The 14,543-nt window shown below is 35.4% G+C and overlaps 1 protein-coding gene across 1 annotated transcript in view; it reads right to left on the bottom strand.

The window, feature by feature from the left end:
* The window catches only part of LOC148950550 (UBX domain-containing protein 1-B-like), a 35,917-nt gene extending 22,271 nt beyond the window's left edge, over positions 1-13,646 (bottom strand). The window contains exon 1 of the mRNA XM_089091651.1: positions 13,528-13,646. Coding sequence (XP_088947777.1) covers positions 13,528-13,595 — 68 coding nt within the window. The 5' untranslated portion in view covers positions 13,596-13,646. The remainder of the gene's footprint in view (positions 1-13,527) is intronic.
* Positions 13,647-14,543: the final 897 nt, after the last annotated feature.

Genomic DNA, 14,543 nt, shown 5'->3' with positions numbered 1-14,543 from the left:
CAGTAATTGATTTACATAGGATTCACTGATATAAATATTTGTCTTGAATAATAATCAGATCACCACTTAGATATACGAGTTTTACTTTACTTTACTTCGATAATATACGAGTTTTATTTGTTAGGCGAATAAACGTTTGCGCCATCAGAAATTTGAATACGCCAACAATGAATTAATTTATTTATTATTACCAAATACGGCAAGTTTTACAAACATTATCACACTAAACATTACAACAATTAAAAGAGAACTCTGAAACACGCTATATGACAACTCACATGTCAAAAGAAGAAATAATAAAACAAATATATATACTCAGATACTTCCCAAGATAATGGTTTGAAATAAATTCCACAGGACCATGCAAATTTTGTCATCAAACTAGCATCAGATAGATGAAAAAAGTAACATCTTACAAAGAATTTTTTCAAAATATTCTTAGTTCTAAATTATTACTAGTGTAAATAATCAGTTTCTTTGATGCATGGGAAACAGGGTAAAATATTGCCTTTCATAATCTTGAGCATGCTCCATTAAATAGTTTTTCTCTGAAATTGAGTTTAGTAATATTTTCAACAGGGTGACAACATGCCAGTACACCAAAGATATTATTTTGAATGCATAGTCACTACTATGTCCAATCTTTGATCAACTTAACTGACTTCTAAATTAATACTGTTCCTTCAATTTTTCATTAGCTCTTATTACTTTTTCCTTATGTCCAATTTGCCCTTGCCTTAATTGAAAGATAGTCGCTTTTGGCGACAAAAAAACGAAATTGTTGTTATGATTGATGCTATAATTTTCGTAAGGCGGCTTCGTGTTCATTTGTCCAGTTGAATTGCTTCTGCTTAGCTAAGGTTTTAAGAGGTTTATTTAGGCTTGGTAAATTAGGGGTATTTTGCATGAAAGGCAGTTTAGCATCCCAAGGGCTGTTTGTAGTCCTTCCTGGGATTTGGGTGATGGCATTTCTTTCATTGCTTGGATTTTCTCAGGATCTGGGTGGATTCTGTTTTCGGAAATGATGTGTCCGAAGTAAGGTATCAAAGTTAATTTCAAAATACACTTGTCTTTGTTAAGCTTGACTCCCTTTTCTCTAGTTCTTAAAAGGGTTTTTTCAAGATTTCTGTTATGGTCCTCTTCAGATACACCTGAGATGATCATGTCTTTCAAAATTACTGAAAATCTCTTGAGGTTGCTGAATGCATCTTCCATGTGGCGTTGGAACTCATCTTGTGCAGACTTGAGTCCAAATGGCATACATCTAAATTTGTATAGCCCATATGGAGTTGAGAATGTAGTTAGTTCAGAAGATTCGTCATCAAGACAAAAGTTTCAATATCCTGTCAGGGCATCTAGTTTGGAGAAGCACTTAGCACCTACATGCTTTTGCACTGCTTCCTCAAAATTTAGCATAAAATGGTGGGGTCTCTTTATGGCTTTGTTGAGATTGTGAGGATCTATACAGATTCTTAAGGTTCCATCTGGTTTCTCAGCAACCACTGTTGAGTTCACCCAATCAGTTGGATGAGTCACCTTCTCAATGACTCCTAGGTTCTCTATACAATCTAGCTCATTCTTGAATTTGGATTGAAGACTCAAGGAGATTTGTCTCGTGGGCTGAATGGAAGGCTGTGCACCTTCCTTGAGGATTATTTTGAATTCATTTTCCAATTTTCCAGCTCCCTCAAATAGGTCAGAAAATTTGGTGAGTATCTTATCAGTTCTGAGCTTTCCAGGCTGAAGACTAAGCATCAGCTTTGCCAAGTTCAGTTGACAACTCACACTGAAGCCAAGGATAGGAGTAGGGGATGACTGGGTTGGCTATTATTTCCTTTGTAGGCACAGTTGGTCTTACATGTCCTCATGATAGGAATAGTCTGACCACAAAACTTGTTAAAATGTGGTTTGTAGGGTGGATTGCAGGTTTTGGATTTAGTCTTTCTACTGTCTGTCTGGTAATGATGCTAGCTTTTGCCCCAGTGTCAATCTTGAATTTCACACTGAACTGATTGACAATTCTTAGTTTAGCATATGGCTGGTCATCAGATTTATCCATTATTAGTTGATGGATGAACAGTTTGTCAGTTTGTTGAGCTTCAGAACTGATGATGTTCATAGTCTTTTGGCTACCATGACAGACACAAGCAAAATGGTTGGGTTTTCTGCAGATCTTTCCTTTTGCAGGGCACTGGTGATTCTATGAATAACCTCCACCACAGAAGTAACATTCATGCTTTTCAATATGATCAAGATTAGGTTTTCACAGTTTACTTTGATCCTTTTTGATGATATCAACTTCATGTTTTCCATGACAAGTTGATTCTGTTGACATTGTCTTAAGTTGTACCTGGTTTTCTGGTAAGTTCTTGCTATTTTTATAGCATCTGAGAGGGTCCATTCAGATTCCAACTGCAGTAGTCTTTCACGAATCTTCTGTGATGATTTTACACAGATGAGGTGATCACAGACCATTTCGTCAACAATCGTAGCTCCATATGAGCAGCCAGGCACTAAGATTTTCAGTTCAGTTGCATATTATTTTATAGTTTCACCTTCCCTTTGGTCATATTTATGGAATGTATACTGAAAGAATATGGGGTTTGACTTTCTTCAATAAATATTTAGCAAAAATATCAAATTAACAAAGGAGATATAGCCTCAATAAGTACCTATTGCCTCAATAGGTTTATGTCCGATCAAAACTAGATACAGCTCTGCATAGATTATACAACTAAATGCAGAATTCCTACAAAATGGTAAAAATATTTCATTTTATTTTAAGACAACCCCCAGTTGGAGTAAGATGCATTTTGTTCATATTTTTATTTCTAGCATCAAGTTCAGCACAGGATAGGTTAAAGTTTTAGAGTTTAACATCAATCTGAAAGTGAAATGTTTACGTTGCTGAGAAAATCAATGATTTTATTTATACTGAAAAAAATTATAATTTCCAAAAAAAAACTTTTACAAATATAGCTATATAAAATGTAGCTACATCTTGATAAACTATATAAAAAATACTTCGACTATAACATTAAAACTAGATTAATAAATAATAACTATCCTTAAAATACTTACCCTATGGCACTTTCATCAGATCCACAATACTTCCAACCTTTACGTTTGGAAAATGTGTTCATTCAGAACTTCAACTATAGAAAATAGGGAAAGAGGACTGACACAGTTTAGCAAAGAATTCTTTTTTGTTAGTGTAGATAAAAACAGAACTTGTAGGCCTAAAATGATTGCAACATATTTTTTTTTCTTTATTTTGCTAGCAGCTAATGCTAAAGTGTAGTAGTGTGTACAACTTAAGGTTCTTGTCTGTGATAGCACCTATGTATATAGAAGCTAAGTAGATCCGGTTTCTTTCAGCTTAGCATGAGACATGACAAAGACAAGTGAAGGAATAGATGGGAAATATATAATTTGAGCTTTATATTTGCACATTAGAGGGGGGGATGGGGTAAAGCATTTGTACAGTGTGAAATTAGAAAGCAATTCTTACTTCATAATGAGCAGACTTTTTGTACCAAACATATTTTGCATGCAGATCTGCTATACTTTACCCCACCCCCCTAATGCACAAATATATAGCCCAGATTTGTTTCTAAAGTATTATCACAATTTTCATTTTAACATCCATGATCAGACACTGATTTCTGTTATTCTATTTCAATAGCAGTTTAGACTTGAACTTATTTACTACTTAAATGGATGAATGTAATGTAAATTGAATATATTCATGATTATGACGGAGCTTGTACATTCTGTGCTGCTAAACTTTGTGCAGTCGAATTTTCATGAAGGAGTGGATAATGAAATTATTGCCAAACATGCGGCTGACTTTTTTGATGAAAAGTCTATTATGATAGCTAAAACTGACCTATGGTCTCGAGTGTTCGTGGGCGAACGTGTGCCTCGACGGCAAGGTGATCAAGCTAATTACCGTCACATAAAGGATATAATTGAGACCTTTCAGAAATGCGAGTCTGATGATTTTATTTTGCCTACTTACGAGATTATTTTGCCTACCAATGTTTCTGTCATTCCAGCCGTCGTATATTCAAGCCTTAGAACAAGGCATTTGAAAATTGAATTCAAAGTCAAGTAAATTCTTGAGAAAGATATGTCTTACAATCTAAATTTCCCTCCTCGTAGTAACGCCAGGCCCCAGCCAATCACTGATAATCAGGCCGTTATTGTCATTTCAAAAGTTCCATCTCACCTTATTAATCCTGCAAAACGCCGTGAAGTGATTGACCTTATACCTGGTCATGAATGTATTCATAGCATAAAGCCCTCCGGTGATAAATTGGTGGTGCGGATTGATCAGACTGCTGCTAAGGACTTTTACGTTTCTGCTCTCTCTATTATGAGCAACAGTGGATTCATAGGATGTGAAGCAGAATATATAGGTGCTGTGGAAGGTCTATCAAACGTCTTTAACGTGGGCGTGGTAATTTGCTTCGTCAATATTAAGAATGCTAAACAGACCTGAAATTCTTTTGGTGCTGATATGTTTTTTGAAAATCCCATTGCCATTACTAATGCACTGAAGTTTGGTGTGAAAGTTGGTTATGAGATTTTTCGTGTTCATGAGTTCCAGCGTCCACCGAGGTGCTGCTATAATTGCCAATCGCCTAATCACCTGAAGTCCTCTTGTAATAACCCTAAACGTTGCTCCCGCTGTGCAGAAGAGCATGAATCGTCGCGCGATTCCTCGTGCCACGCTACCCCTAAATGTGCTAATTGTCATGGCAATCATGTTTCATTTTCTCTAAAATGCCGAATCCTTCTTAATGCTGTAACTAAACGTTCTAGTCAGCTAAGAAAATGACTATTAAAACCGAATTTTCTATATGTTCATTCAACATTAAAGGAACGAAGGATAAGGATGATTCTTTGAACCAGAAACTATCTAATTTCAACATTTTGTTTCTGCATGAACATCTTTTGCCTTTGGTCAGTTTGAACTCCCTTTGCAGGATTAAAGGACACTTAGTTTTCACTAGAAGTGCCCAAACAACTTTTGGGAGACCTTCAGGTGGGCTGGTCTGCCTCTTAAAACATAAACTATTCCCGCTATCCCCTGTGTGTTATCGTGAATATGATTATTTCATTGCAATCCGTCTTACTAACCTAGTTCTTATTAATGTATACCTCCCTTGCAACCAAAGATCATTTCCCTCTCTAACAAAGTATACTAAAGCATGTGCATTGCTAAAGACCCTTCTTATTAGTGTTGAGAGTAATGGATTGGATTGGATCCTTTTAGGCGATATGAACTGTGATATAAACTCTACCTCAACACAAACTGATTTATTTTTGGATTCGCTACCTAATGGCTATTGGGTTTTGGATAAAGATGCATCCCATTCATACATATATAAGAGCGGTTCATTGTCTCATATTGATCACTGTGTTGTTTCTTCCGGTGCTTCCATTAGCGATATTCAAATTGATTAGGATAAACGTGATTATGACCATCTGCCCCTTTCGGCCACTGTCACCATCAATACGACTCGGGCTGAACAGAACTTATGTACTAATTACAAAAAGTGGATAACCAAAAGAGACTGGAATAAAACAGACTGGCCTCTATATCTATCAACCCTTGCTCATCTTTTGTCTACGATTAAAATTACATTTAATTTACTCTGTACCAGTGTTATCTCCCCACAAGATCGAGGCCAGCTCAATATATATTACAGCCAGGTTGTTTCCTGCCTAAAAGAAACCGAAGAAGGTGCTGTCCCACTTTGTCTTTTTAAGCTTAAGACTAGATGCTCAATCTGGAAATCTGACCCTGATTTAAAAATTGTAAAAAATCGTGCAAAATTGTGGCTTAGAATTTGGGTAGCGTGCGGCTGCCCTTTAAGGGGTCACCTTTTTGACATTAAACAGAAAACGAAGTTGGAGTTTAAACGTTATCTTCGTAAAGTAAGGTACAATGGTGTAGAATTTCCGAAGACCTCTAGTCAGTGGAAACAAGTGATTAATGTTGCGAAATTTGATTCACCTACTATTGCCGATCGGATCCCTAATGCCTCTTGGATTAATCATTATAATAAGATTTTTAATATTATGAATTATGCGGTTCACTCTCAGTTTGTTAACCTCTGTTCTTATGTATTGCCTGCAAAAATTTACCAAGGCCATGTACCTCCCGTTTCTGCTGACCGCGTGATTCGTTGTGTTAAGAATTTAAAATCTAAATCATGTGATATTGATGGTATTAGTGTTTTTAACCTTCATATTGATTCGAAAGAATTGATTTATCATTTGCAGTTATTATTTCAAATTTGTCTATGTACGTCTTTGGTGCCTGATTCTTTTTTGTGCGGGAGTGTCACTTCGATTCTTAAACGTGGGAAAGATCCGACTAATTGCGCCTATTACGGTAGCCTGTTCGCTGAGCAAAGTTTTTGAATATGTCCTGCTTCCTGAAATTCTTCCAAATGTTGATTATGTGTCCAATCAATTTGGGTTTAAACCAAATATAGGATGCCAACATGCGCGTCAAATTCTTACTTCTTTCTTAATTCAAGCACAAAAATATGGATCTGAAGTTCATTTATGTGCGTTAGATACTTCAAAAGCTTTTGATTCGGTTTGTCACAGCCAACTATGGTATTCTCTTACCCAGCTTGGAGTGAATTCATCTGTTATATGTGTCCTTCGTTTTTGGTATGCAAATTCATATTTTCGACTTCAGTCAGGAGAGATCTTTTTTGGTAATATTCCAATTCAGTCTGGACTTAGGCAGGGAGGGGTTCTGTCACCATACCTTTTTAATGCTTGTTTATACCCTGTGCTTTCTCGTATCTTTCCGTCATGTTTTACGGGTCTAACTAATTTATCTTATATTGCTTATGCAGATGATTTATTACTTATTAGCCGTTCAATATTCACCCTAGCTAAGTCTACCCAGTTTGTTTCTAAGGTTTTGGAAAAAATTGGCCTCGTGCTTAATGCTGAAAAATGTGAATATTTAGTTTTCAATGCTAAAAACCAAAGTAGTGATTTTAGTTGTAGTTCTTTTTCAGTTAAGCTGGCTCCTGCGTTGCGTTGGATCGGGATTAGTATCTGCTCTTCTATTTCAGCTATCCGTGCTAGTGCACTTGCAGATATTAAGAATAAGCTTAAAGCAGGTTATGCTAAAATTGTCCCAAATCGCGGCCGACATTCTCGTAAGGCATTGGCTAAACTCTATTCTACGTATTGTGACCATTCCATTCTTTTTCTATCAAGTTTGCGCCCATTTTTTAATACTAATGATATGCAGGATATTAGAGTTTTGTATTTCCGTTATTGTAAATATCTTTTGTATTTGCCTCGTTGGTATTGAAACCGTAAGATTTTTCGAATGTTTAATGCAACTGATATATTGACGTCATATAACAAGTTGGACTCCAAGTTAAAAGATAAGGCCTGCAAGCGGTTGGGTCCTTTTCATCCTCTTGTGCGATTGTTTTGATTTGTATTTTTTATATTTATATTGTTTTGCATGTGTTTTGTTTTTGTATGTCTTTACTTTTTATTTTCTTTTGTTACTCCACTTTTCTATAATTGTTAGTGGGTCAAAAATAAATTATTATAATTATTATTAATACAGATTGCAAACTAAATGAATTTCATTTAATACAGAATTGCAAACTAAATGAAAACCAGTTCTACTTAACTTCTGTATACATAGGTTACATAACAGACAAATATCCCACTCAATAGGTTGCAACATACCCCCCCCCCAAGGTTCATATGATCAACTCACATCTTGATTTCTTTAGCAAGAACCTTGGTTCTGTCAATAATGAATGCAACAAACATTTCATTAGGTCATCTTGGTTCTTTCTAAGGTGACAAAATGGCCACCAGCCATAACTTTACTCTGTTGTCTTTCTTGGCCCCTGCTGCATTTCCCATGCATGGGTTTCTATGCTATTATATAAAAAACAAGTTTTTTCAACTTAAAGTAAGGAGCAGCACTAAAACTTAAAATGAACAGAAAGAATTCCATATATAAGGGGGTTACCCCCTGTTCAAAACCTTGTCCTTCATGCTAAGGTTTTATAGAACTTTTAAAAAGCTTCTTATTCTAATTAAGTGGCCCTTGTGATTCAGGAGTCGTTCTTAAAGAATTGGGCCACAAAATCAAACTTTAGCATAAAGAGCAAGGATTTTAGACAGGGCTAACCTCCCTGATATGCAGAATAATTTCTGTTTGTTTTAAAGTTTTAATGTTGCTTCTTACTTAAGATAGAAAAAATTGTTTAAAAGAACTGATTTCTGACAGTTTTTTTTTAAAGGTAAGGAAATTCAACTCCTTTTCCATGCAGAATTCCCTTCCTCCATGGAAAACACCACACTAAAACAATTCTTCTGGGCCCCTTAAAAATCTCTTGCAGACTGTTTCACCTGAGAAATTTTCCTACTTTCATTTTATACAATATTTAGTTTCTGAATGTTTTTCAAAATTGTGCTGCAAATCCCCATATTCTATGAAAAATTTTGCCAGAAATCCCCCCCCCTCTTTTGGAGCATTTCTCCCATGAAAAAATCATCCATATAATTCCAACCCCACTAAAATCTTTCCTAGAATATCTCCACATGTAACATTGAGTTGGCAAAGGGGAAGTAAGATAACATAAAACAATTTTGTACAGGAATTCTGGCATATTTTCTTTGGAAAGTACCCCCTCCCCCCCCCAAAAAAAAAACACACAAAATTGTGTGAGGTCACAGCTAAACATGCTTCTCTTCCATCCCAATCTATTAAAGCCCCCCCCCCCTTTACACCCTCCCAGGAAGTTCCCATTTGCCTTAAATCTTCCTTTACAACATCCTCCCACCCCAACTGGGAATAACCTGCTTTTTGTTTGGCCCTAGACAGTTGGCCAAAAAGGACAATCTTTGGCAATTTTTCAGCCTTCATCCATAGAGCATGCCCTAACTATCTCAACCTTTCTGTCATTATAGCCCTAGAAAGCCCTGATTTCACTCTTAGCCATTAAGTAATCTTAACATATTAAAGAAGGCAATGAATTTTATTAATGTAGACCTAATGTTAACTCTTAAGTCACCTTTATCAAGATTTTTTCTTATAATTAAGGGTCTTGTCTGGGTAAATTTGCAGTTTACAACATAATTTAGCTATGCTGAAAGTGAATATAGGCTATCAGTTGATGCTGTTTTTTCATGCTCTTCATAGTTCAGTAACTGCTTCTGGGAAATTACATTTTGAGTCCCCTAAATGGCTCAAGAAAGCCCATAGTAACCAAAAATTTAAAAATATGTTTCTAAAAAATCTGGCTAGTGAGAACAAATTGGGGCTAGAGAACCCTCAAAAATGACAGCAGTTTAGCTGTGATGTTATTTTTGAGACGCTTTCTGCTCTTTTTAAAAAATCCCTTGATATTTGTTTTCAAAATATCATATTACTACTATGAATAAGTAAAACAATAATTACCATTCCTGAATTAGCTACAAATGGCGTTTTTTTTCTTGTACATTATCCCCCCAGTGAACAAATATCTAGCCAAAATTAGCATATACATGCAAAATAAATATTCAATAGGCTGATCATTTTCTTGTTGTTGCCTATTTGCCATTAAATTAAATTAATAGGCCTATGAAAAAGAGAGAGGTAGGCTAGTTTGGATACCCACTCTTTGACTATTGGAAAAAATTAGTTTATAAGCTTATATAGAATGGTACTATCCAATCTCCTTATAATTAAAAACATTTTAGTCATCTAGTTGGAAAATTTGGCCCATCTGTATAGGAAAAATCTAAATTTGCCAACTAGTTGACAATAAATGTTGCCCCAGCGAAACTTTCATTTTCCAACTAGTTGACTAACAACTTCTCACCAGCAAAGCTTAATTTTTCTAACTAGTTGAATAATAATTTCTCCCCAGCAACACTTAGATTTGCCAACTAGTTGACAATAAATGTTGCCCTAGCAAAACTTTTCTTTTCCAACTAGTTGACTAATAGCTTCTCCCTAGCAAAACTTAATTTTTCCAGCAAGTTGACTAATAACTTCTCCCCAGCACAACTTAATTTTGCCAACTAGCTGGAAAGAAACATTGCCCCAGAAAACAATTCATTTTCCAACTAGTTGACTAATAATAGTTAGAATTTATTCTGAATAGCATAAAATATGTTAATAATATAGGGTTTTTTCAAATTTACTTATCACTATTGTTACTATTGTGTCACAACTTTCGTCTCTCTCCCTGACTCCCTCTTAATGGGAGATATATTTTGAGTTATATATTGGGCTTTGAAACCAGGGATTTTTTGTTTTGATTCCCAGATTAATTAGTCTTAAACCTGGTCCCAAAAGTGACATTGAATTTGTCAAAGCTTGGAGGGTTATTCCTCCTGTCTGTATAAAGAAAATAGATACATATTTTAAGTTTTGTTCATTTCTATCTTACCTTTAATGGGCATAAATTGTGTATGTTCCTTCATTGATCTATCTGTTTCTTTTTTGGAGGAATATTTTTGTCTCATTTTTAGAATTTTTAATTAATTTTCCAACTGGTTGACTAATAACTTCTCCCCAGGAAAACTCAATTTTCCCAACTAGTTGACTAATAACTTCTCTGCAACAACACTCAAATTTGCCAGCTAGTTGACAATAAATGTTGCCCCAGCAAAACTCTCCTTTTCCAGCTAGTTGACTAGTAACTTCTCCCCAGCAAAACTTAAATTTGCCAACTAGCTGGAAAGAAACATTGCCCCAGAAAACAATTCATTTTCCAACTAGTTGATTAGTAACTTCTGTCCAGCTAAACTTTATTTTTCCAACTAGTTGACTAATAACTTTTCCCCAGCAACACTTAATTTTGCCAACTAGCTGGAAACAAACATTGCCCCAGAAAACAATTTATTTTTGAACTAGTTGACTAGCAACTTTTCCCCAGCAATACTTTCTTTATCCAACTAGCTAGAAACAAACTTACCCTATAAACACTTTTTTTAGCCATCTATTTGGCAAGTAACTTTTCCTCAGAATAATTTCTTAGCTAATGACGTGACATGAAGAGAAAACAAAAAACATACTATTCCTGGTCCAACGAAAATTGGCAGTATGTGATTTTAACAAATGCACTACAGCTAAGTTAAATCAAACAAACTGAATTCAGGAGTAAATAGTTTTTAAGCCACAGAACTAAAAGTCTTCTTCTATAAGTGTGCTTTCCAATCTTGGGCAACACTCTGCAAGATAGTCTTACCCCAGGTTCACAGAGATGCAATTTCACATAAATATATTTCACATATATATATATATATATATATATATATATATATATATATATATATATATATATATATATATATATATATATATATATATATATATATATATATATATATATATATATATATATATATATATATATATATATATATATATATATATATATATATATATAAATATATATATATATTCACTTATAGAAGGAGAAGACTTTTAGTTCTGTGGCTTAAAGACTATTCAACTAGTTGGAAAATGAATTGTTTTCTGGGGCAATGTTTCTTTCCAGCTAGTTGGCAAAATGTTTTGCTGGGGAGAAGTTATTAGTCAACTAGTTGGAAAAGGAAAGTTTTGCTGGGGCAACATTTATTGTCAACTAGTTGGCAAATCTAAGTGTTTCTGGGGAGAAGCTATTATTCAACTAGTTGGAAAAATTAAGTTTTGTTGGGGAGAAGTTATTAGTCAACTAGTTGGAAAATGAAAGTTTTGCTAGGGCAAAATTTATTGTCTACTAGTTGGAAAATTTAAGTTTTGCTGGGGAGAAGTTATTAGTCAACTAGTTGGAAAAGGAAAGTTTTGCTGGGGCAACATTTATTGTCAACTAGTTGGCAAATTTAAATGTTGCAGGGGAGAAGTTATTAGTCAACTAGTTGGAAAAATTAAGTTTTGCTGGGGAGAAGTTATTAGTCAACTAGTTGGCAAATTTAGATTTTTTCTATACAGATAGGCCAAATTTTCCAACTAGATGACTAAAATGTTTTTAATTATAAGGAGATTGGATAGTACCATTCTATATAAGCTTATAAATTAATTTTTTCCAATAGTCAAAGGGTCGAGTCCCAGCTAGTTTTCCATGTTTTTTTTTCTGGAGAGGGTAATTACTATTTAAGAGCCCATTCTTTTAATTTTCATTCTAGCTCAACTACATGCTGGATCTAGTGGGGTACTAGAGGGGGCAAGAACCCTGGGCAGCAGCAAAACATGCTTTAATTGTTATATTTACTGTATTGATGCTACAGCAGGGGGTAGTAAAGTCTATAGTTTTACCATAATTAAAAAATTCACTTTTCTAAGAAAAAACAAACAAACAGGGAAGCCGGTAAATATCTACCAAATCATAGGCTATTATTGACTTATGCATAAAGTGAATATACCACTTGATGCCTTTTTTTTATGCTGATTACAAATGTAATAATCATTTCTATCAGAAATGAATTTCAGCCTTCCCCCCCCCCTATATATGCCAATTCAGGGTATATATTTCTACATTCGGGGTGGGTGGGGGTAAAGTTTAAACTTACCTCCCATTTACATCAGAAACAAAATTCCCCCCCCCCCTAGTGTAGAAATATATAACCTGTATTTGTATATTTTGGGGGGGGGGGCTGAAATTCATTTCCAATAGAAATTATTATTATATTTGTAATAAGCATAAAAAAAGGCAGTAAATATCTACCAAATCATATTATCGAGTTAGGAATAAAGTGAATAGGTCAATGCCTAAACCTACACCAGTCAATGCCTTTTTGGTCAATATCTACTAAATCATATAATTGAGTTAGGAATAAAGTGAATACACCATTCGATGCCTTTTTTATGCTGATTATGAATATAATAAGCATTTCTATTGGAAATGAATTTCAGCCCCCCCCCCCTATATAGGCTACACCGAACCTAACCCTAAATTGGCCTATATAGGGGGGGGTTGAAATTTATTTCCGATAAAAATGCTTAGCCTATCATATTCGTAATCAGAATAAAAAAAGGCATTAAATGGTGTATTCACTTTATTCCTAACTCAATAATATGATTTGGTATACAGTGACCACCTTTTTTATGCTGATTATGAATAGGCCTATAGTAATCATTTCTATCGGAACTAAATTTCAGCCCCCCCCCCCTATATAGGCTATACCTAACCTAACCCTGAATTGGCATATATAGGAGGGGGCTGAAATTCATTTCTGATAGAAATGCTTAGCCTATTATATTTGTAATCAGCATAAAAAAGGCATCGAATGGTGTATTCACTTTAGTCCTAACTCAATAATATGATTTGGTAGATATTGACCAAAAAGGCATCGAGTGGTATATTCACTTTATGTGTAAGTCAATAATATGATTTGGTAGATACCTATTTACTGGCAAGCCTCCCAAATGAATTGATAGCCAAACGCATCCTAGGCCAACAATAATGATTACTCCTGGAACCTGACTATCTTATAATCAAGTATATATTTTTTTATATGACTCACATTTTCCACTGCGGAAACCCCATTTCTGCTAAGGCTGCTTTCATGTCACTCATTTTAATATGAGTCATTCAGGAAATTTGAATCCCACTGCTATGGGCAGCATTTTCAAACATGCTTCGAAATTCAGCCATCCCTGCCAAAAAACTATATCATGAAGAAAATTCGGACTGTAAAGAGCTGAATTGCAAATTATAAGGATGACGGTACCTGCATAATGCTTTAATTTATTATTTATTGAAAACCCAAGCACCAATATAAGTACGCACAAGCAAATAGCAAAGCATAGTATAGGTACAAGCAAGTTGCAAAGCATAATATAGGCACAAGTAAATAGCAAAACATAATATAAGCAGGAGCATAATAGTACAAGCAAGCGGATTAGTTCACAATACTGCATCTCCCTTCCTTTCATTTAGGAACTTCTGCTTACATTTCCAGCCTTAAGGGTGGTCTAATCACTCTGTCGCTGTGGGTATGCAGCTTGACCTTTGGTGGGGTGGTGGGATTGAGACACTTCTTGACGGAGTTCCGATGTTTGCAGGTTTTGGCTCAGGGGTTGACGGAGGTGTATCTACTTTTGTCCCCTGTTATTGGTGGAATCCTGACTGTGTCCTTATCTGGGGTAAAGGGACGCCTGGAGATATGGACTCTGTTTCGTCGTAGCCTTGAGCCGTCTTCTGTCTCCACTACGTATGGTTAGGGGTTTCCATAATGGGATATGATTTTTGCTTTTGTCCAGGGGCTGTCCGCTTTCTTCTGGACATATACTTGGTCGTTCGTTTGCGGCTCAGGTGGTGGTTTCGCGGACTTATCATAGTAAGATTTCTGTCTTTCCTTTTCCTTTGACCTGTGTTGTAGAAAGGTATGGAGGGGAATAGTTTTTGGTCTCAGCTGATGATATACTGATGGCAGGACAGATGGCAGGCAAAACCGCAGCTGGCGACTCATTAGGAGTTAGGCGGGTAGGCATGACCGTCAACTGGGCTGTTTCTATATTTTAGAAGTGAAATATGTGG

This window comes from Artemia sp. Qi Xiang Cuo, chromosome 7 (genome assembly GCF_049724085.1).
Source record: "Artemia sp. Qi Xiang Cuo chromosome 7, ASM4972408v1, whole genome shotgun sequence".
In the NCBI taxonomy this organism is placed as follows: Eukaryota; Metazoa; Arthropoda; class Branchiopoda; order Anostraca; family Artemiidae; genus Artemia; species Artemia sp. Qi Xiang Cuo.
The sequence above is the reverse complement of the archived record's forward strand: the minus strand, read 5'-3'. Positions and strand labels throughout refer to the sequence as shown.